We start from the raw sequence: 21,367 nt of genomic DNA on the forward strand, positions 1-21,367 counted from the left end.
CATAAAGTGAGTCTACAGGGAGGACTTCACTCAGAATTTTGTTCCCACTTTGGAAAGATTTAGAAACATCAAGGAGATTTGACATACATTCTTTTACTACATATGATATTTTAAACAATCCCCTATGACAACTATTCTCAGCCTGTCCATGTTGTATTTGTTCTAAGTATCTAGAGATGACTAGATATGTATGCAGGCAAGACACAGTTTCATAAAGAGATAGTCATAGATGTCTACATCAACAGTCCCAGAACTAGAAACAACTGTTACAGCAATTGGTATATAAGTTTTTCAGAGCATGGACCTAGTCTAGAATTCCCAAATTCTAGTGCTGGAACATGAAAAGCTTATTGGAAACATAGACTCCCAGACTCAGTTGTAAGATTCTGATTTAGTATGTTAACTTGGAGTCTAGGAATCTGTAGCGTTAGCAAGTTATTCATTTGATTTAGGATGAGTGAGTCTTAGAATATCCTGGCTGCTTTAGTCTCTTCCCAAGTTAGCATGTCAACAAATTGGAGGCTTCACCAGTAAGATACAAACAAAATAGAATAATCTTAGTCTTAGTCATCTCATATCCATGTTTATGTATGGGTTCTGTACATGAGAAAACCACACCATCCTTGCCTTCTGTCGTTGCCTCCTCATCCCTCAGAGTGTTCTTTCTCAGCTGCCTATTCTTTTATATTTTATTTTCTGTTACACTTCCATTCACCTTGGCATTCTTTGCTCTATTAACTGAAGACCCTTGGAAAGATATGGAATTATGGATCTGTTGAAAGCAACAATATTACAAATTGTGGATCTGACTTCTCCAGCAAAAGCCTCAAGGAAACTGCCTGAGCCTGCCTTACTTGGGGAGGCACAAGTGGGGAGAGACAGTGGGGAAAAACCAGTGGGGAAGGACAATAGGGAAAGACAAGTGGAAAGGGGGTTTGCAAAATAATCTTTCCTTTCAAACTTCCTTTGACGTTTCCCTCTATGATTTGAAGACAGAGCAACTTTCTTCCAGACACAATTTACTAGAGCACCAAAGACTACAGTGTCCTTTAGCAGTGTGCACTACAGTTAAATAATTGTTACTGATAAGGAAAATACATTTCATGTAACAGTCCACAGATACACTCAGTGCAAGCACACTCTTGCAAACACATACAAACACACACACACACACACACACACATACATACACACACACACACACACATGCACGCCTCTACATATCTCTATTATACCTACAAGCCAAAACCTAGGTTATTTGTCTTTCTGAGACTGGCTTAATGTCCTTACTGTGACTGTTTCCACCTGCATCCCCCAAATAGAAATACTCATTTTATAAAGCGTTACTTACCTTTACTAGGATCAGTGCATTTATTCTACATTAGGGCCTGTCCTTTCTTTTCCCTTTCCTGTCCTCTTGTCCAATCTCTTTCCTTCCCCCTTTCCTGATGGCAATCATGGCACTATAAGTGGTTTTGCCTTCCTGTTTGAAGAAGGCTGAGATCAGGGTATTTACTTTCCCAACAAATGTGAGTAGAACAGAAGAAAAGGGGAGTGAGAATACAGTTAAAATTTGTTTGCTAATTTTTCTGTCTTTCTTCTTCAGCCAGCAGCTCCCTTCATTCATCTATCATCTTCCTGAGCTCGTGCAATATCTGAATCCTGTTGAAAAGTTCTTGTTGTCTTAGAGATTGATCATCCAGAAAAGCATTAAAAACACTCTTTGGAATACAACCAAAGACAAAGAAGTGCTCTCCTCTTAGCAGGGTGATCTCCTCCACTGTCCCACAGTGGGCAAGTTCTGGCCCTCTTATCTCTTAACCTGAAATTCTAACTGCCTGTCAAATCCTTCCCTTTGCTCCTTCTCTCACCTTCAGAGCTCATTTCCCCTCCTGAAGGGTAATACAGGCATAATGTGTGCTGGGGAGGAGGATATACAGTTCCCTTGTCCTGCATAGGCAGGTGCAATCCACAGCAAAAGACAGTCAGTCACTGCTATTTCCAATTGAAGTTGTTATGTTCTGCACTTGTGAATAAACAGAGAAACTCAAACACTCAAGGTTTTTCATAATCAGGTTTTTAAAAAATTAGATTTATTCATTTTATGTTTGGTGTGTTTTGCCTGTGTGTGTGTGTGTGTGTGTGTGTGTGTGTGTGTGTGTCTGATGCCCCTGAAGCCAGAGAAGAAGGGCATCAGATCCCCTGGATCTAGAGTTACGGATGATTGTGAACCACCCACCCAGTGTGTGCTGAGAATCAAACCTGGGTCCTTTGTAAAAGCAGCCAGTGTTCTTAACCAGGACTGTCTCTCAGACCTGACAATCAGCTTTCCAGCTAGCAAGCTCCAATTTCATTGCAACTGCTTTATTGTGGGCACTAAATAGCAATCACAATTTTGTTTCCTACTCTTTTTTTGGGGGGGGTTATATTTTTTATTATTTTTATTGGTTATTTTATTTATTTATATTTCAAATGTACTATTTGGTCTTTTAAAATATCAATGAAAGAAACAACCAGCTTTGTGAGTCCCTTTTCATTAAAGCAGCTTTGTGAGTCCCTTTTCATTACCAAAGAGGAAAATTCACCTGACACCAACACCTCTAAATCTCCATAAAGTAAAACAATAGGGCTGGAGATGTAGCTCAGTGGTAAGTGCTAGCCTAGGTTGGCTCACCATTATAACAAAATAGCAATAAAAAGCGCAATGCAACCCACCCACATTCTTATGCTGCCCGGCATCTTCCCCACACACTTTACTAAAAATATCTTCCCTGGCATTTTTTATTCTTCTTCTTTAACTATCAGGCATTTGGCAAATTAATTCTCTTCCACGACATGCTCATTATACATATAGTTTAATGGTAAAATTATGAACCTTGAGGTTCTTGTGCGGCTTTAAAACTATGAATTGGACTTATCTTAGTTCTTTTAAATATAATGTCATCCACTGAATTTCTGAGAATAAGGAATCCATCAAAGACATCTGGGACCATATCCAAAGGAAGACTCTCTCAGACTGAGGATGGGGAATTATGAGCCCTAAGGAATTAAAAGTAGCAGAACATTGAAGCACACCAAGTAGTGACCAAAAAAAGCCAGGTAATCACAGGTTTGTATAGTTGCACCAAAAAAGAAAGTCATTCATTGTCTCTTGAGTGTGCAAGGATACCAACTCATTCTGGAAATTAACAAAGTAGGTATTAAAGTGATAATTTTGTTCAATACTTAACACGCAGCCTCTGTGAGCAAAGTAGGTTGCACCCTACATAGCATACATAGCTTTAGAGGAGTTTCCTAAGATGTGCCCTTTGCCTTGTAAATGATTCTCAGGCTAACCTTGCTTAGTTTAGTTTGTTTTTCCTGTAATTTCATGTAAATGAAATCACCCAGTATAGTGTCTTGTACTGACTTTCATTTAGCATTTTTCTTTTATTATTTATCTGATCAGGGAAAGTTCATTTCTTTGATCACAGAGTAATATTCTACTGTAGAGTGTTATCATGACTCATTCACCCATTCCCTAGTGTTTCCCTTCAGCCCCTGAAATGATCATGCTTCCTAGTGTCTTTATGTGCTGATCACACTGATTGATTTCCAGGATGATTTGACTCACAGAATAAATCCTGTGTTCTCAGGGCCAGCTCCCTGGTTATGTATTAGCTTTTAAACATTGAATTTGATTTGCTAAAATTTTGTGCCTTTGTGTCTATGTTTATGAAGGGTGCTGACCTTCCCCCACTGTCTGAGGTCTTTCGTCAGGTAAAGCTGGTCTTACAAAATAAATTCAGATATGTATTTTGCAACTCTTTGCAGAACGTCGAGAAACATTACACTATACATAAAATGTAACTCAGCAAGTGTTGTTTAAATGTACATGTTTAATATATAAATGTTTTGTTCCTATCTTTCTTGATTTCCCCTTAATTTCCACAGCAAACATATTTATATTCACTTTCACACATAGCTGAATAATTGGCTGAATTCGTATATGACGTGTAACACAGCTTTAAAAAAACAAAAACAAAATACAAAAAAATACAAAAAATAAAAAATACAAAAAAACAAAAGGCACTATGGAGGGGGGACAGGGGGGTTATTTGCTAGAGATGGAACTGAGACCCTTAGAAAGTGTTAGACTCTTCCTGAACAGAGAAGCTTCCTACCTTGAACAGATTCGCACCATGAACACCCGTTACAAGCTTTTATGAGTAACACATGTACAAGGTACCTCGTGTCCCTATTTACATTATAAAGTTAACATAGCAATACTTAATACTTAACTTTTTTTTTCTATGAAGGTGCACACTGCTTTAATCGAAAGAAGGCACGTGAAACAATGAAATTCCAAGAGAGTGCGGCCTGAAGGATACTAGTTGAACTGGGCATGCTCAGTCGCCAGGCAGATTTTTTTTTTTTTTCCCAGTGAAGTGGAAACTACAACTGCGCGTACCGGGTGAACGGGGGTGGGCGTGCCCTCGTGGAATTTAGAACGTTCTCTTAGCCAATGGGGCCTCGCGGCTGGCTGGCAGGGCTCGCCATTGGGGGACCGGGATGCGAGCGAGTGGAGCGCCGGGGGAGGAAACGGAGGTGCAGGTCGGAGAGGCCGGGCTAGCCGAGCCCATTGCGGGAGTAGCAGCAGCGGCCAGGCAGCATCCAGCAGCGTGCCAAGCGGCCCAGCCCGTTGCTTTACTTTTGCTGCACCGACTTAGTCATTATGCCGAAGAGAAAGGTAAGTCCTGCAGGGGAAAGAAAAAAAAAAAAACCTGCTCCCAGGCCCTCGAGAGTACTCGGAGTAAGCCCCCTGCGCTGCGATGGACGCGGCGATGCGCCTAATAACTCAGGCACTGGGCACCTCTGCTGCCCGCTCCTTTTGCAGATGCCTGTTGCTGACCTCGCTCGCCCCGCACGGAGCTCCGAGTGTTACTTTCCCTCCAGGGACGTTGTCCTCCCCTCTCCATCAACTCGTGCTTGGAATGGTTTCCATCTCTTGCCAGCTGCAGCCAGGGCGGGTGTCCATCCCCCCTCGCAGGAGTTTCCTCTTGGCAAACTCCAGGTTGTTCTCAGGGTGGAGGGAAAGCAATAAGAGGAGTCTCCCGGGCCAGGGAAATCGAAAACCGTGCAAGCATTCAGAGGAGCCAAGCAGGGTCCAGAGTGTCCCCCGGGCCGTGCCCAGGGCGGGCGCGATGCGGGCGGAAGGCCGGGAGAGGGAAAGCCATGTTTCCCTACGCCAGCCCTGCTGCGCCGCGGACCCGTATGTACCCACTCGGGCGTCAATCACCGGCTGCGAGGGCGGGCGGGGCAGTGCGCAGCGCCGGGTAGGCGGCGAGGAAGGGGACTGGTGCCAAGCTCGCCGACCCCGCCAAGGTCAGGGACCACCGAGCCTCTGCCACTGTTCCACCCACGACCCCACGCTTAGCCAGGCAGGGAACCGAGGTCTTTTTAGTCTCTCCTTTGCCCCTGGTGGGTTGTGTCCCCTCCGCGCAGGGACGTCACAAGCCACACGTGGGGCCACACAGCTCCCTCAGGGTGGGGCTTCGACTTGTCATTGGACTGGTAAAGGAAGGGCAGATTTTTTTCACCCCTCCCTGAGAAAAGCAATGTGTGAAGACTGCATCCTAAAGAAATAAAAACCTTCCTGCCACCTGCCCAAAGAACCCAAGTCAACCATCGTAGCCATTAAAGTTGAAACTTGATTCAAATAATGCCCTGCTTTCCCCCAAGATCATGCACTGCGTATGCAGTTGCTTTATTTAAAACTACCAACGCTTTAAAAAAATTAGGAGCTTTTGCTTTCTTATATATTGTCACTAAGAATTTTATTGTAAACACTTCCATTCCTTTTAAATTTATTTTTATTACATGTATTTATTTATTATATTCACGGGAGGCACTGGCACCCACGTTGCAGTAGTACACTCTCTCTTATTGTGTGGGTTGTAAGTTGTGGAAATCTACAGCAAGTGTCTTTTTGAGCCATCTCTCCAGCCCGAGCATCTCCATTCTTTAAAGGAAAATCTTATCATACTATTAGAAGGTTTTTCATAGTGTTTAATGTAGACCTACTGTGTGCCTCATGGTGAGTAGAGTCTGATGTGCTTTATCTCACTTAATCTACATAACCACAGAACTATTTTAGACCCATTGAGCAGCGTCTTAAGATTCATTGCACAACATTTCATTAATCAGTCATTGGTTTAGTTTATAGTGGAGCGACTGTGAATCCCGAAGGCCTTACTTGACACTGTTGCTAACTCTTTCTCTTCCTATGGAGATGGGTGGGGACAAAAGGAATTCAGGAAATCCAGAGTCTTGTAGTTGAAGAAGCGTGTTAAGAGTAGGAGCACTTGAGACTCGTTCAAGTGTCGTTTGATGGCGGCATTGTTTTTTTACCGTGCTATTGTTCTAGAGTGATGTCACTATTTGCTGCCTTTTATCTGAGGTTGGTGACGTGTTGTGAATTCTAGCAGAATCAGAGGAACTAATTATCCAGAAATGAACTAGAGAGGAAATGGAGGCTAACTCTTTTCCTCGAAATTATTAACATGTTTGGAAAAGCAGCAGGTCACGTGCTCCCTTTATGAATAATGGCTCCTGGCTTGATGGAATGTTTCCTTAATCAAGGGCCACTTCTGGTGAAACCATCATTCTTATTGTCTGTCACTATCCATCTCTAAAGGGGTACAGGGGAAGGAAAGAGTGGAGTACAAAGTGGCTTTATGTTTTACTTCTCTGGAAGACTGGGACTCTCTATGGAGTTAGCCAGTACCCAGTCCTTCAACTAGGAACAAACCTGTGTACACACAGCAGTGTACATATATGTGTATGGGTCCTTCAGAACATCTGAGAAAGCCTCCTTGGTTAACAAGAAGTCTTTTTACTGATAACTGGAGGCCAAACACCTATCTTGGTACCTGGGTAGGGACAGCTACAGATTGCATGGCTGTGACAGCCAGCCTACCTAGGAATCAAGCCTTACAGCTGCCTGGTGGAGTCTTGGAGTTCTTTGGAACTGACATTAGAAACCACTGTCCCCAGGTGAATACACTTATGCAGGAAAGGAATTGGAGACAATCTGTGCATAGTTCTTAGACATCTGTAATGTCAGATAATTACTGAAGGATTTGCATACTGCAGTACTGTATTTTCTTAGCTAAAGAACTACTTGTTCTGCTTTGTAAATTAAATTGTGGTACACACACGCACGCACACATGCACACAGGAATACTAGTTGCTCTCCACCTCATTTTTTGAGTCAGGGTCTCTCACTGAGCCTAGAGTCTCTCACTGAGCCTAGAGCTCACTGATTTGGGTAGATTGACTATCTTTGCCTCTCCAGCACTAGGCTTACAGACGTGCAGACACCTGGCTATTATCTGAATGCTGGGGATCAAATTCAGCTCCCTATGTTGAGAGGCAAACCCTTTAAACACTGAGCCATCCCCCCCACCCTGTAATCAGTGATAAAAGTACTCACATCACATTTTCCCTGCCATCTCTGCTCCTTGTTTTATGGAAACGTTATTTAATGGACTTCCAGGTTCTGCAGAGCAAAACATGGTACTCATAAAGTCAGTGAAACTATCTGAAAACCTAGCGCTGTTTAAATATTGGAGGGACACACAGTGTGTTCTCTAGGAGCTTATGTTTAATTCAATGACCTGATAAGTCTAGCAGATTAAAAAAAATGCTGACTGACATTTGGACATATATAGGTTACAGAATGTGCTGTTCAGATTCAAAGACTGGAGGGTAGATAAGAAAACAGGTTGAATTTGTCCTGGCTGATCTTAAAAAATTGTGGGTAGGACTCAAGGGAAAAAAATAAGAATCATTTTCTATTACCAGGCATTGGGATGCCTCTTGTTAATCCTAACATGATTACTCCTCAGCTGCTCAGCCTCAAGGCCACAATGCCATCTATATTATTATAAACTCTCTAAAGAAGCATCATCTTTGCAAATTTTATACATACATATATGTTAGTGTCATTAAACCAATTTTTAAAATGACTCCTGTTTACTTTTTTTTTTTAAAGCAGTGCAGCCCTTAACATTTTAACATCTTTCTGAGATTTAAATACTTTTGAGTTTTCTGTGTTACATAATGGTGATAAGCAAGTGAAATCTCACGGACTCAGGTAGTGGCGGGACAATGACTGACTGAGTTCTAGACTGTTCTGTTCAAACCTCGACAGATGCCAGCAGCAGTCGTGTTGTGATCTGATGTTCTATGTAGAAGCATTACCAGCAAGGCCTGTATTCAGTCCTGGCCTGGTCAGCAAACACATTCTCACATTCTTTTTTATGTTTCTAATTCATTATCCCTAGAATTACTGTGTCTGACATATCATGCCAGAAATTGTCTCGTATGGCGATGTCTACAGGATAGATGTAGAGTACATAGTGGTCTCTTCCCATTTAGAGACTCAAGAAAGAAAAGTCTGCCCATTCTTCACTTTGTATATCAGCTGTAAGAGTTCCCTGGTGGAATGCTCCCAGTCATAGTATGTATACTTACTGTGTATAGTATGCATAGATAGTATCCTTAGGTATGATTTCCTTATATGCACTGCTGTCTATCATCTGCAAATACCAATGCTTTGACTTCTTCCTTTCCAATTTGTATCCCCTGGATGTCCTTCAGTTGTCTTATTGCTCCAACTAAAACTTCAAGTTGTCTTCAGTGGAATTTCTTTTAATTTCTCTCCATTTAATTTGATGTTGGCTATAGGCCTGCTGTAGATTGCCTTCTTTATGTTTAGGTATATCCTTTGTATCACTCATCTCTCCAAGACTTTTGTCATGAAGGGGTGTTGAATTTTGTCAAAGGCCTTTTCAGCATCTAATGAGATGATCGTGTTGGTTCTTGAGGGTGGAGAGGCTACTAATGACTGCTTCTGTTCACTAGCAGTTGTAGGTCTATTTTTGTTTCTTTCAGTTTGTTTATACAGTGGATTATATTTACTGGTAAACTATCCCTACTTCTCTGGATTGACACCTGCTTGATGGTGGGGGATGATCTTTCTGATGTGTTCTTGGACTCTGTTATTTTCTTTCCTCTCAAGCATTTTATTAAGTATTTTTGCATATATGTTCATAAGGAAAATTGGCCTATAATTATCTTTCTTTGTTGAGTCTTTGTATGGATTGGGTATCAGGATAACTGTGGCATTATAAAATGAGTTGGGTAACGTCCCTTCTGTTTCTATTTTATGGAGTAATTTGACGAGTATTGGCATTAACTGGTCTTTGAAAGTCTGGTTCTGTGCTGAAAGCCTTTTGGCTCTTTAGGGTGGGAAGGCTTCTAATGACTGCTTCTGTTCACTAGCAGTTGTAGGTCTATTTAAGTTGTTTAACTGCTGTTGATTTAACTTTGGTAAGTGGTACTTATTAAGAAAATTATCCTTTCCTTTTAGATTTTCAAACTTTGTGGAGTACAGGTTTTTAAAATATGTCCTTATGTCCTTATATATCTGGACTTCCTTAGTGTCTCTTGTTATGTCCCCATTTTCACTTCTGATTTTATTAATTTGGATTATCTCTCTGTGTCTTTTAGTTTGGATAAGGGTTTGTCTATTTGGTTGATTTTTCTCAAAAAAGCAACTCTTTGTTTCATTGATTCTTTGTATTGTTCTCTTTGTTTCTATTTTATTGATTTCAGCCCTCTGTTGGATTAATACTTGCCATCTACTCTTCTTGGGAGTGCTTGATTATTTTATTCCTAGAGTTTTTAGGTGTTCTGTTAAATTGCTAGTATGAGATCTCTCAAATTTTGTTTTTAATGTAAACATTTAGTGCTCTAAAGTTTCCCTTTCAGCACTGCTTTTATTGTGTCCGATACATTTGGGTATTTTGTGTATTCATTTTCATTGAATTCTAGAAAGTCTTTAATTTCTTTCTTTCTGTATTGACCCATGTTTTTCATTCAGTAGAGTTTTCCAGTTTTCATAAGTTTGTAAGCGTTTTGCTGCTTCTGTTGTTGATGATACCCAGCTTTAATCTATGGTAGTCTGATTGGATGAAGGAAATTATTTCACTTTTCTTGTGTCTGTTGAGACTGCTCTGTGTCCAGTATGTGGTCTATTTTAGAGGAAGTTCCATGAGGTGCTGAGAAGAAGAAAGATTCTTTTGTGTTTATGTGAAATGTTCTGTAACTATCTGTCAGATTCATTTGGTCTGTAACATATGTTAGCTCCAATATTACTGTGTTTAGTTTTCATCCTGATAACCTGTCTGTTGGTGAGACTTGGATTTTGAAGTCTCCCACTATTAATGAATGAGAGTCAATATGTGATTTAAGGTGGTTGTTTTTTGTTGTGTTTTTTTTTTGTTTTTTGTTTTTTTGTTTTTGTTTTCCTGAGACAGGGTTTCTCTGTGTAGTCCTGGCTGTTCTGGAACTCACTCTGTAGACCAGGCTGGCCTCGAACTCAGAAATCCTCCTGCCTCTGCCTCTGCCTCTCAAGTGCTGGGAATAAAGGTGTGTGCCACCACTGCCTGGCATGATTTAAGTTTTAATAGTGTTTCTTTTTACAAAAGTAAGTGCCCATGTGTTTGCAGCATAAATGTTAAAATTTGAAATACCATCTTGGTGGCTTTTTCTTTTGATGAATAAGAAGTGCCCTCCCTCATCTCATTTGATTAGTTTTGGTTTGAAGTCTATTTTGTTAGGTATTAAAATGGCTACACCTGCTTGTTTCTAAGGACTATTTGCTTAATATATCCTTTTCTAACCCTGTAGTGAGAATTTTGGTTTCTTAGAAAACCCAGTTACATATGTGAATATGTCTTTGTTTTCATCTTTGGTGTGGGATAAGAGGCTGCTTCACAACAGGGATTATGATCTCGCTCTTGCTCTAGCAAGGGTGTGATTTTGCCAGAAACAGGTAGTTTCTGGGAGTGTGTAAGGTTTGGAATTCTGGGAACTTTTGAGAAAGTATAAGTGCTAGAGCCCCAAGAGGCTCCTCCCTCGGCCGCTGAGGTTATCAAGTGGTTGTGAACGAAGAGATGAGAAGAAGAAATTGGAGATAGCCTGATAATGAAGATTGGACTTGCCCTGAAGAACTCAATGTCCCTAATCAGTAGGAAGTAGTATAAAGAGGTCTACACCTTCTTTCCCCTCTAGCCTTCTTTCTCTCCTACCTAGTGTTGGAGGTTGGAAGGGTGTTATAAGGTTTGAAAGGTTGATAGATATAATAACCCAATAAAATAGCCCAAAAAAGCACTCTTACACAACCCTTTACTCTGAGGTAATGTATATCCTTGATGTTGAGGTGTGTTTCTTGTTGCAGCAGAAGGATGGATCCTGTTTTCAAATCATTCTGTTAATCTGTGTCTTTTTATTGGGGAATTGGGACCATTGGTTTTGAAAGATATCAATGACCAATGATTGTTGGTTCCTGTTATTTTGTTGTTGTTGTTGATGGTGATGGTGGTGGTGGTGGTGGTGGTGGTGGTGGTGGTGGTGGTGGTGGGTGAGTGATATCATGGAATATCTTTATTTTTTCCATCTATTCAGATTGAAAGTTTTGCTGGGTATGGAAGTCTGGGCTGGTATTTGTGGTCTCTTAAAGTCTTCAGGACATCTTTCTAGGCCCTTCTGGCTTTTAGAGTCTCAATCTCAATGAAGATTGAGAAGTCAGGTGTAGTGTAAATTGATCTGGCTTTATATGTTACTTGTCTTTTTCCCTTGCAGGTGTTAATATTCTTCCTTTGTTCTATATGTTTATGGTTTTGATTCTTATGTAGTGAGGGAACTTTCTTTTCTGTTCCATTCTATGTGGTGTTCTGTATGCATTTTGCACCTTTATAAACATTTCCTTCTTTAGGTTAGGAAATTTTTCTTCTATGATTTTATTGAAAATATTTTCTGGGCCTTTGAGCTGTGATTCTTCTTCTTCCTCTATTCCTATTCTTAAGTTTGGAATAGACTATTCATAGTGTCCCAGCTTTCCTGGATGTTCTGTGTCAGGATTTGTTTTTTGTTTCTTGTTTTTTAGATTTATTTTTTCTTTGACTAATGTATCCATTTCTTCTATAGTATCTTCAATGCCTGAGATTCTCTCTTCTATCTCTTTTATTCTGTTGTCGAAACTTGCCTCTGTGGTTCTTCTTCAAATTCCTAAAGTTTCCTTTCCAGAATTCTGTCAATTTGTGTTTTCTTTATTGCTTCTATTTCCATTTTCAGGTCTTGAAAAATTTTGTTCATTTCCTTCAACTGTTTGTTTTTTTCCGTCTTTCTTTGAGAGATTTATTCACTTCCTCCAGTTATTTGTTTTTTGTGTTTTCCTGAATTTCTTTAAAGGATTTATTAATTTCCTCTTTAAGCACCTCTATCATCTTCTTGTGCTTCAGCTGCATTGGAATATTCAGGGCCTGCTGTGATAGGAGAGCTGGGCTCTGGACATATTGGCTGGCTTTTATTGATTGGGTCCTCACACTGGTGTGTGTTGAGGCATCTGGGAATGGGGTGATTATAGGTCTAGGTGCTTATTTCTGGGTTTGTTTTTGTTGGGTGAGTGTTTTGTTCTGTGGTTTATGTTTCCTGTCTGGATTTTAAGAAGAATGTGTTTCCAGTTTTACTGCCCTGCTAGTCTGGTGTGTTCACAGGGAATGTCTGCTGGTGTTGGAGACTGGGATGCAAGGATGAGTGGGGGAAGGGAAGTCAGGAGGGGGTGGAAGGCTGCAGCTGGTTTTCTGTTGCAATGCTAGGAACGACCCTGAAGATTGGATTTGGAGGAGTGAACAGCTACTTTAATTGTTTTTTGTTTGTCTTGCAGTTCTGGAGGGGTGTGTTGTTGTTGTTGTTTTTCATTAATGGAAGGCTCTGAATAGCATTGGACTTGGCATGAGAGAGGCATAATCAGCAGTACTCAAGGTTTCAAAGTGTACCGTTCAAAAGACTGTCTCTTGTTATAACACCAAAGATGGAGACTATAGATAGAAATACGGATAAATTTGGCTACATAAAGAAATATTTCAATGTGGAGGAAATTATTAAAACTTAAAAGTTTGTCAAAAAACAGGAAAAATATTTGTATCAGGTAGCATTGAAAGAAGTTTGTTTTCTTAAAAAGAGAATCAATGTCTTACATGTCTTTAAAGAGAAGATAAACGTTATAGGGAAAACAGGCTCAAATAAAAAATATTGACTCTAGGGGTTGTCAAGCAGTTAAGATAGTTGCTCTTGTAGAGAACCTGAGTTTGCTTCCCAGCACCCATGACTGGCAGCTCACAACCACCTGTAACTCCAACTCCAGTGGGTCTGCTGCCTTCTTCTGGCCTCTGTGGGCATCTGCACACAACATGCACATACATATATAAACGTAGTCAAAAATAAGTCTTTAAAATATTTACGTTCACTAGAAATCAGATAGATAGATAGATAGATAGATAGATAGATAGATAGATAGATAGATAGATAGATCGCAATGGACAAGATCTGGTTTTCTTCAAATAATCTGACTTACAAAAGCATGATTTCCCACTACTGAGATTACAGATTCCTTGTACAAAGATTTGAGAATTGTCTCCTTGCTAGAAAGTCAATTCATCTGGTGTGCCCGACTCAGTGATTCACAGTAAATTACAGAGCTGCCCAGTCATTCCCATTATCCAGTTTCAGAGCTCAAACAGACAACCTTAAATAAAATGTGATGACCTACCATCATTGGACCGCTGCTCTTTCTTGTTATAGTTGCCTTTTCTGGATATTTCACATAAAAGAATCTGTATAGTGTTTAGTGTTGTGTTTCTGGTTTGTTTTGTATTTTTGAGGTCCATGTATGTGGTAGCATGTGTCAGGATTTGATTGTGTTATCGTTTAGCAATACTCTATTGTATGAGTTCGTTGCTGTCTTCCTCATCTTTTCAAAAGTTGAAAAGTATTAGGTTTCAACTTTTGTCTCCTACAGATAATTCTGCATGTACTTGTACATGTCATTGTGTGGATACATAATTTTTAAGTTATCTTGGCAATAATTCAAAGAATAGAAATGGTGAGTGGTTTCAAAATTTATATTTAATATTTTAAGAAACTTCCAGGTTGTCTTCTAAATGGAGAGAGGGTTACTTTCTGCTCAGACTTCGCACTGTGGGATGTTTACTTACAGTCTAATGAACTTTAGTTTACAGTTTTTTAGCCAGAGATGATGAGCATCTTTTTATATGTTAAGTGTGTGTGTGTGTGTGTGCATATGTGTGTTTGTATACATGTGTGTTGTAGTGCTGCAGATCAAAACCAGGCCCTTGTACATGTTAGTACTCTACTTCTGAGCAGTAATGCCTATTCAGATATTTTTTATCCATTATTAAATTAGGTTGTGACTTAGTATGCTTTTTATTGCTGTTATAAAATACCATGACCAAAAGCAACTTTGGGGGAGGTTATTTGGCTTACAGATCACAGTCCTTTATGAGGGGAAGGCAGGGCAGGAACTCAAGGCAGGGATTGAAGCTGAGACCACTGTTTACTGGCTTGCTTCCCACAGCTTGCTCAACTTGCCTGTTTAGCCATCCCAAGACTACCTGCCCAGGTGTTGTACCACTGACAGCGGGCTGTGCTATCCCACATCAGTTATTAATCAATACCCTACCCCACAGAATTGCCTATAGAACAGTATTAGAGAGACAACTTCTCACTTAAGGGTTCTTCTTCCCATATAGCCCTAGCTTGTGTCAGGTGACAGAAAGGGAAAAAAAGGCAGCACAGGTGTTTGTCATTGTAAGACTTTTACGAATGCTTCATGAATTCAAAATGTAAGCTCTTTAGCAGGTATGTGATTCTTAGACATTTGCTACCAACTTAGGTTGTAAGGCTTGATAGCAGATGCCCTTCCTCCTGAGCTGTCTTACTAACCCTGCCCTCTTACTTTTAAAAGGTTGTTGTCTATCACCATCTATCTCGGTCAACACATTAGTTGATTGATTATGCTTTTAAATTAACTTGATTTTGTAATACTTCTTATTTTACTGAGCCATGAAATCTCTTATTTCCCTATAGCACCTAACAGACGTGCTGTACGTGTTTCTTAAACAAGTGGGTCGATTAATTATTTTTAAAGGAGGAAAGTAGTTATCAATTATTTCAGGACATCTAATATGATGCTTGTGTTCGTTGCTTACTGGCCAGATGATTTGGTGCAGTTTACCTACCCCCTCCTTAGCATCTTTACCATGGTCACTTTCTAGGACTGTTTCCACATGTGTAAGGCCAGGTTGGTGGTATGTTCTACCTCACTGGGAATTCATGGGGGTGATCAGAATACATAGTGTGGTCCTGGCATGAGCAGAATAACCATCCTGAGGCAGTCAGAGTACTTAGTCTGGTGCTGGCATGGGTATAAGAGTCAAACATGGGCATCACTAAGATGATGAAATCTTTAATTATTAAGAGAATCGTAATGAAACAGTGGGCTTGTTGTTGACCTCAGGCTTCCGGATTTTGACAGCTGTAGTAGACAGGGAGCAAGCAGTTCTCACAGTAGCCAACTGATGAGCTGCAGTTAGGGGTGGATGTTCAGTAACCAAATCACACATGTATTGTTCCAGTAACATAAGCTTTAATCGCAGACACTCTCCTCTGCTTGATTTTTCTCGCAGAGGAGAATTTCAAAATATATCTCTATATAATATTAAAGTTCCCTTAGCAAATCAGGTAGATAACCTCCTCCCCTCTATATTTTTCCCCTAAAATGCTATGTTTGTTGACACAAAAGTTAAATATATTCCACTTTCCTGTAGGGTGCAATTTGGCAATGGCGTCTGAAATAAATGCCATTGACAGCGTCTGCTTTCACAGTACCTAGTTTGTTGAAATATGATGTTGCTCTCCTGAGTAATTTAAAAATCAGTGTTGAAGATAAACCAAATCAAAATGTTGAATTCTTTTTTTTTTCCACTAGCAACTTATTTATTGCACATTTCACTGTCTTGGAAGAACTCAGTCAAATCCCACTGTAGTTGCTGGTGAAGGTATTTACTGAGTCCTGTCCTCTTACATCTTACAAGTGTGCTCAGGAGTAGCCTTGTAGGTGTGCCCAAGGGAAACACACACTTGGCCACACATACAGCAAGTGACACATACATTCAGAAGTAGGGAAATGGGGAAAATGGAATTGATATCATAATTAACATGGGCATATATATTATTGTTCAGATTTAAGTAACTACCATTATTGAATGCCTGCTGTACCAGATTTGAGCTGTGTGTTTCCTGCTCTCTGGGCTCTTTAGTTACGTGAAGCTGTGTTATGAGAAATAAATGAATAGAGGATGTGCTGTATGCAGTTTTATGAACAACACATGTTTACTGTGAGTGTGACATTCCCAGGACTTCACATTGTTTTATCAACTTAATCCTCCCAACCACCCAATCAGGTCCACTCATCTTCATTTAACACAGTGAAGCACCAGACATGGACACTTCCCCAAGGCCCTTGTAAGCTTCAACTTCACTTCTCGAGGCTCCAGAGCCGGTGAACCTCCAGAGCCTGTGAACTCAACCACAAGAAGGGAATATTGGGACTCAGTGAGTTAAGGATCACTCCTCTAGGTCACACAGCTAGAAAGTTAGAAGGCCAACATTCTAACCCACAATTCTTTTTTTTTTCTTTTAACCACTATACAATCAAATTTCTCACATCCATTTATTTCTAAAAAGTTTGACTTTTAAAATTTAAACTTAAGGTGCCTAAGGAATGAAATAAGTTATATAAATAAGTTATTGCTCTTTTATTTGAACTATTAGCTTTAGTGAAATACAGGATGTTGCCATCATCTCTAGGCATGCACATGCACACGCATGCACGCACACACACACACACTTGCGCGAGCACACACACATACAACTCTCCCACTAGAGTATTGATTTCTTTAAGGCTCTTTATATTTTCTCATATTCTACAACAAAACATTCAGTTTTGCATGTTCAAGATACAGTGTTTGCTCCTTAATTTGTTATATGTAGTATTAGAAGTATTCCTCTATGGCTAGAAACATGAAAATACACTTGATTATTAGGCATCAGAGTCAGAAATTACAGTGTAAATATTAAACCACCATTACATAGATGTTGGATTTCGAAAATGGAAAGGTATTTTTGTGTTAAGAATGCATCAAATAAGAACAAAGTCGGTTAATCTCTAAAAATCTGTTATATGTAGATCTGGATGGATTTTTATTCTAGTTTTCTGGATTACCGTTGCATTAATAACAAACATAAATTTAAAAATGGACAAAATAATATTGCTTTCAATTCATGTTATTATTTGACCCTTCCTACAAAGAAATACATACTTTATACTGAATGTTGTTTGTTTTTTATATTTTTTGTCTTTCCTTTTGAAGTGTAAGTTGTACTTAAAAAAAAAAACACTATTCTTGTTATTGTGGGTATATGCCACAGCAGTGTGTGGATGTCAGAGAACAATTTTGTGGAGTTGGTTCTCTCTCGTTACCTTTACATGGGCTCTGAGGAGAGCCAGTTAAACACTTTTACCCACTGAGCCATCTTGAAGGCCCCAGATCCTTCTGCTCCTCCTCCTCTTCTTCCTCCTCCTGTTCCTCTTCCTCCTCCTCCTCTCCCTCCTCCTCTTTTTCCTCTTCCTCCTCTTCCTTCTCCTCCTTTGAACCGTTCTTTTCAGGCACAATTATTTAAATTCTGTAGTCATGAATACTAGACCTCATTTCTTATTTTCATGGGAGATAAATGTACTAAAGACTTGAAGTGGTCAAAAGTTTTAGAGATCACCTCTGAATGATCACCTCTGAATGAGCGTGGTGTCACCCACGTGTAGTGCCAGCACTCTGGAGGCAGATACATGAGGGTATCAAACTCAAGCCCTAGTGCTTCTCATTAAAATCATTTCTCATAAAACAACAACAAAGCCCCCAACAAAACTAGTCCTCTTTCTCCATCCGGTTCTGTGTGTACTCAATATGTAGACTCCTTAAAACTGTGTTTTAGTCTGGTTTTCCTTTATTAGCTCCTAATGACATGTTTAATCTTATAATGCTTCTTTAGCAGTCATGCATAGATTTCATCATAGCTAGCTTATTGGTTTTTTTAAAAAATCAGTGGACTATCCTAATTACTTACTCTTTTCTAAAAGTTGGTTCATATCTGGGCAAAGGAGAAAATAGAATTGACAGTCTGATGACAACTGTGAGAGCCCTGGTGTAGGAACTCAATGGCTGCCACTCCACCTGGTCAAGGCTGCCTGGCTTCTGTAAACCTTTTAGTCAGCTTTCAAGTGAGAAGAGTAAGACTGTTAAGTTGACAATATTGAGAGGATCAAGAACAGTGGTGCCAAAGCACGTTAAAACTGTACAGTGCTATAAATGATAGAACAGTGCAGGGCATGTGGCTTAGTTGGTAGATTGCTCACCTAGCTGCATGAAGCCTTGTGTTCAGTCCCTGCCATTGCATAAACTAGACATGATGGCACATATGTGTCTGTAATCCCAGCAATCTGCAAATGGTACCAGAAGGGTTAAAAGTTCAATGTCATCCTCATCAGAGTTCAAAGCCAGCTTGGGATATAGGAGAGCCTGCCTCAAAAATGCAAACAAGAGGTGATTATTTACTGCTTTTTCTTTAGCCATCACTGTGAGATTTTTAAAAAGAAGAACTTATTATCATGTAGATGATCATTAAATCTGAGCATTTGAAAGTTGGAACCAGGAGAATCAGTAGTTCAAGGCCAGCCTAGGAGTCTCAAACAAAAACAAAATTATGTACACTTCAACATACATGCTCAAAGGTGAACTGTTGGCTATTATTTTAAGTAATTTGTGCATGGAGGACAGACAGAATCATCCCTGATATATCATGTGTTCCTTGGCTAGACTACATTTGAATCGTTTTCCAAACTGAGAGCTCTTTGCTATCTGCATCCCAGATCAGCAGCCATTTTTAAAATGAAGGTGGCTCACTGGAGGGGCTTTGAATGTTAGATCTGAGTCAGTCTGCCTTCATCTTAACCTCAGCTTTTTCATTTGCCAGCAAGATTCCCCAACAGAAATCATCTTGAACAAGATGCTACTTATCCCTTCTGGCCTCAGATTTTCATATAAAATGGTGTGACACTGTTTTCCTAGCCTTGTTAGATGGCACTGAGATCTAAGCCATCTGGTCATTGCTTTGGACTTCATGAATACTGCTATTACTATTTACTATTTATAATACTATTATCACTCTGTCCTGCTTCCCTCAGCCGTTCCCACAAGCCTAGTAGCCCTATAATGTATAGGACTTTTCTGCCGTATAATCAGTGAGCAGCTAAGTCAGGTGAAATACACATGTCTCTCTTTGTTGTACTAGTGAGGAAATGCATACTCAGACAGCATCATGTGAGCTGGACTAGACTAGAATATAGATTTCTGGTTTAACCAGGAGCATTCCCCATCAGCCTATACATACAAAACCACCAGAACACACACACACACACACACACACACACACACACACACACAGACACAGAAGCTAACCTTGTCTAAAACATCACAGATAAAAACAGAGTATAGCATTGTTTCATGTTGGATTGTATATATTTAAACCAATGAAAATGCACTATCCACACATGAAGGGTTTTTTTGTTCATTTTTGATTATTGTTTATGTTTGGTTTCTTATAAAAAAATTTTACCTCCAAATACAGCCTAGAAGACAGGTGTTTATTTGAATTTGTCTAGGCTTCTGAACAGATAAACAGAATCCCTTCTCATTCTTTTTCTTAACAAACCATTTGAGGAAGACATGCTAGCCTGCTGTGACCTTGATTACTATGGGTAGTAGACGTTGAGAAGCCAAGCAGGGGAAGAGGTAACAGAATTTGATCTAGGTTTGATCATTAATAATGTGAATGTGATAACAGTTGCTTGTATTCACACGATGTAATTGTCGTCTCTGAGGCTTACAGCCTCAGTGTGCTAACCTAGGCCTAATCCTGGAAGCTTCTAGCTCTAATTTAATCTAATGGAATCTAGACCTAGAGTGTTCCAGCCTCTGAGATTTACTGCTGAATAAACTCACCCTTTCTAGTTCTTTCTGAACTCTTGAAGGCTGATTCAACTCAGCTGTTCTAGCCCAAATTCCTCTCCATGATGACTAATTCATTCTCTTGACTTCTGAATTGCTCTGTGTGGCCTCATACTAACTCTGGCTGTATGTTCTAATCTTCTGGCTCCTTCTCATTCTCTGGCTCATTCTGTCTTCACCTGAGTCTAGCTTGTTTTCTCTCTGCAACATATATATATATATATATCTGTTCCAGTAAAACTGCCTCCTTCTCTCCCTCTGCCGTTCTCTCGTACGTAGCCTTTCTTTACTCTCTCATGAAAGTTGAGCATATCCTATTTTGTCAAATTTTTCTCTGACTCATCACTTTGTCTGCCACTCAATTAGATATCACTTTCAAACATGGGTGCTTCTTACTACAAACTAACTTTACCTCCATTGTTTGGGATTAAAGGTGTGTACTGAGTACAAGTCTGTATTCTAGCCAGAGAGATTAAGGGTAAGCCACACCATAACTAGAAACAACATGTTTTTTTTTTCCAGTAAATAACACAATTTCAGGGTTCACCGTGTGATCGAATAGCCTGCAACAGTAATCCCTCAGTTCCAAGTTGCGTACCTAAAGAAGACCTTACAAAGCAGTCTAGTATAGAGCTGGGAAGACAGCTCTGTTTTAAACTGCTTGCCCTACAAGCACCAGAGTTCAGATCCCCAGGACCTAGGTAAAGCCAGGCACAGCATTATGTGCCTGCAATCCTAGTGTTCTTACGGGGAGAAGGAGGCAGAAACAGGAGAACCCCTAGAAGCTGGGCATAGGCAGCAGCAAACAAAGAATCCTGGCTCAAACCAGGGGAAGGCAAGGACCAGCCTCTGAGGTTGTCCCTTTAACTTTCAAGTGTGTACAACACACACATACAAACACAAACACACACACACAGGCACACATACAGGCACACACATGCACACTCTCTAGTGAGGACCTCTGCAGGTGTAGCAATCCCTGCTAAGATTTCGGAGCCTTCCTCTTCTGCATGGCCCATGATACAGCACCAGGAAGCACAGGTCTTATTTTCTGTGGCTTCTTGCCACGCCCTCGGGAGCTTGCTCTAAGTCACACAGATCTTCAGTCTGTTGCCATCTACAGCAGTTCCCAAACAAACAACAAAGGAGGAAAGGATTTCTTCATATCCTCAGTCCTACTGACTTTGGTTCACTAACAAACAGAATGGTTGCCACCATTTGTTCTCAGTGAAGTTCAGTAACTCAGTGCTACTTGTTAGATGGGTGAGCTGTGGGCTAGAAACACTATATCTCTTCGCTCCGCTCCTCTCCTCCCCTCCCCTCCCCTCCCCTCC

At 40.2% G+C, this 21,367-nt stretch overlaps 1 protein-coding gene and 1 long non-coding RNA gene across 4 annotated transcripts in view; one reads left to right on the forward strand and one right to left on the reverse strand.

The window, feature by feature from the left end:
* Positions 1 to 4,555: 4,555 nt before the first annotated feature.
* The window catches only part of Hmgn3 (high mobility group nucleosomal binding domain 3), a 37,738-nt gene continuing 20,926 nt past the window's right edge, over positions 4,556 to 21,367 (forward strand). For 2 of the 3 annotated variants that reach the window (XM_028756213.1, XM_028756214.1), the window contains exon 1: positions 4,556 to 4,729. In XM_028756213.1, the coding sequence (XP_028612046.1) occupies positions 4,715 to 4,729 (15 nt within the window). In that variant the 5' untranslated portion in view covers positions 4,556 to 4,714. The remainder of the gene's footprint in view (positions 4,730 to 21,367) is intronic. The other variant, XM_028756212.1, reaches the window with a different exon arrangement.
* Positions 16,279 to 21,367, reverse strand: part of LOC114611476 — an 18,051-nt gene continuing 12,962 nt past the window's right edge. Inside the window, exon 2 of the long non-coding RNA XR_003709837.1 lies at positions 16,279 to 16,486. This is a non-coding gene — a long non-coding RNA (uncharacterized LOC114611476). The remainder of the gene's footprint in view (positions 16,487 to 21,367) is intronic.

Source organism: Grammomys surdaster, unplaced genomic scaffold (assembly GCF_004785775.1).
Source record: "Grammomys surdaster isolate TR1022 unplaced genomic scaffold, NIH_TR_1.0 126113, whole genome shotgun sequence".
Taxonomy (NCBI): Eukaryota; Metazoa; Chordata; class Mammalia; order Rodentia; family Muridae; genus Grammomys; species Grammomys surdaster.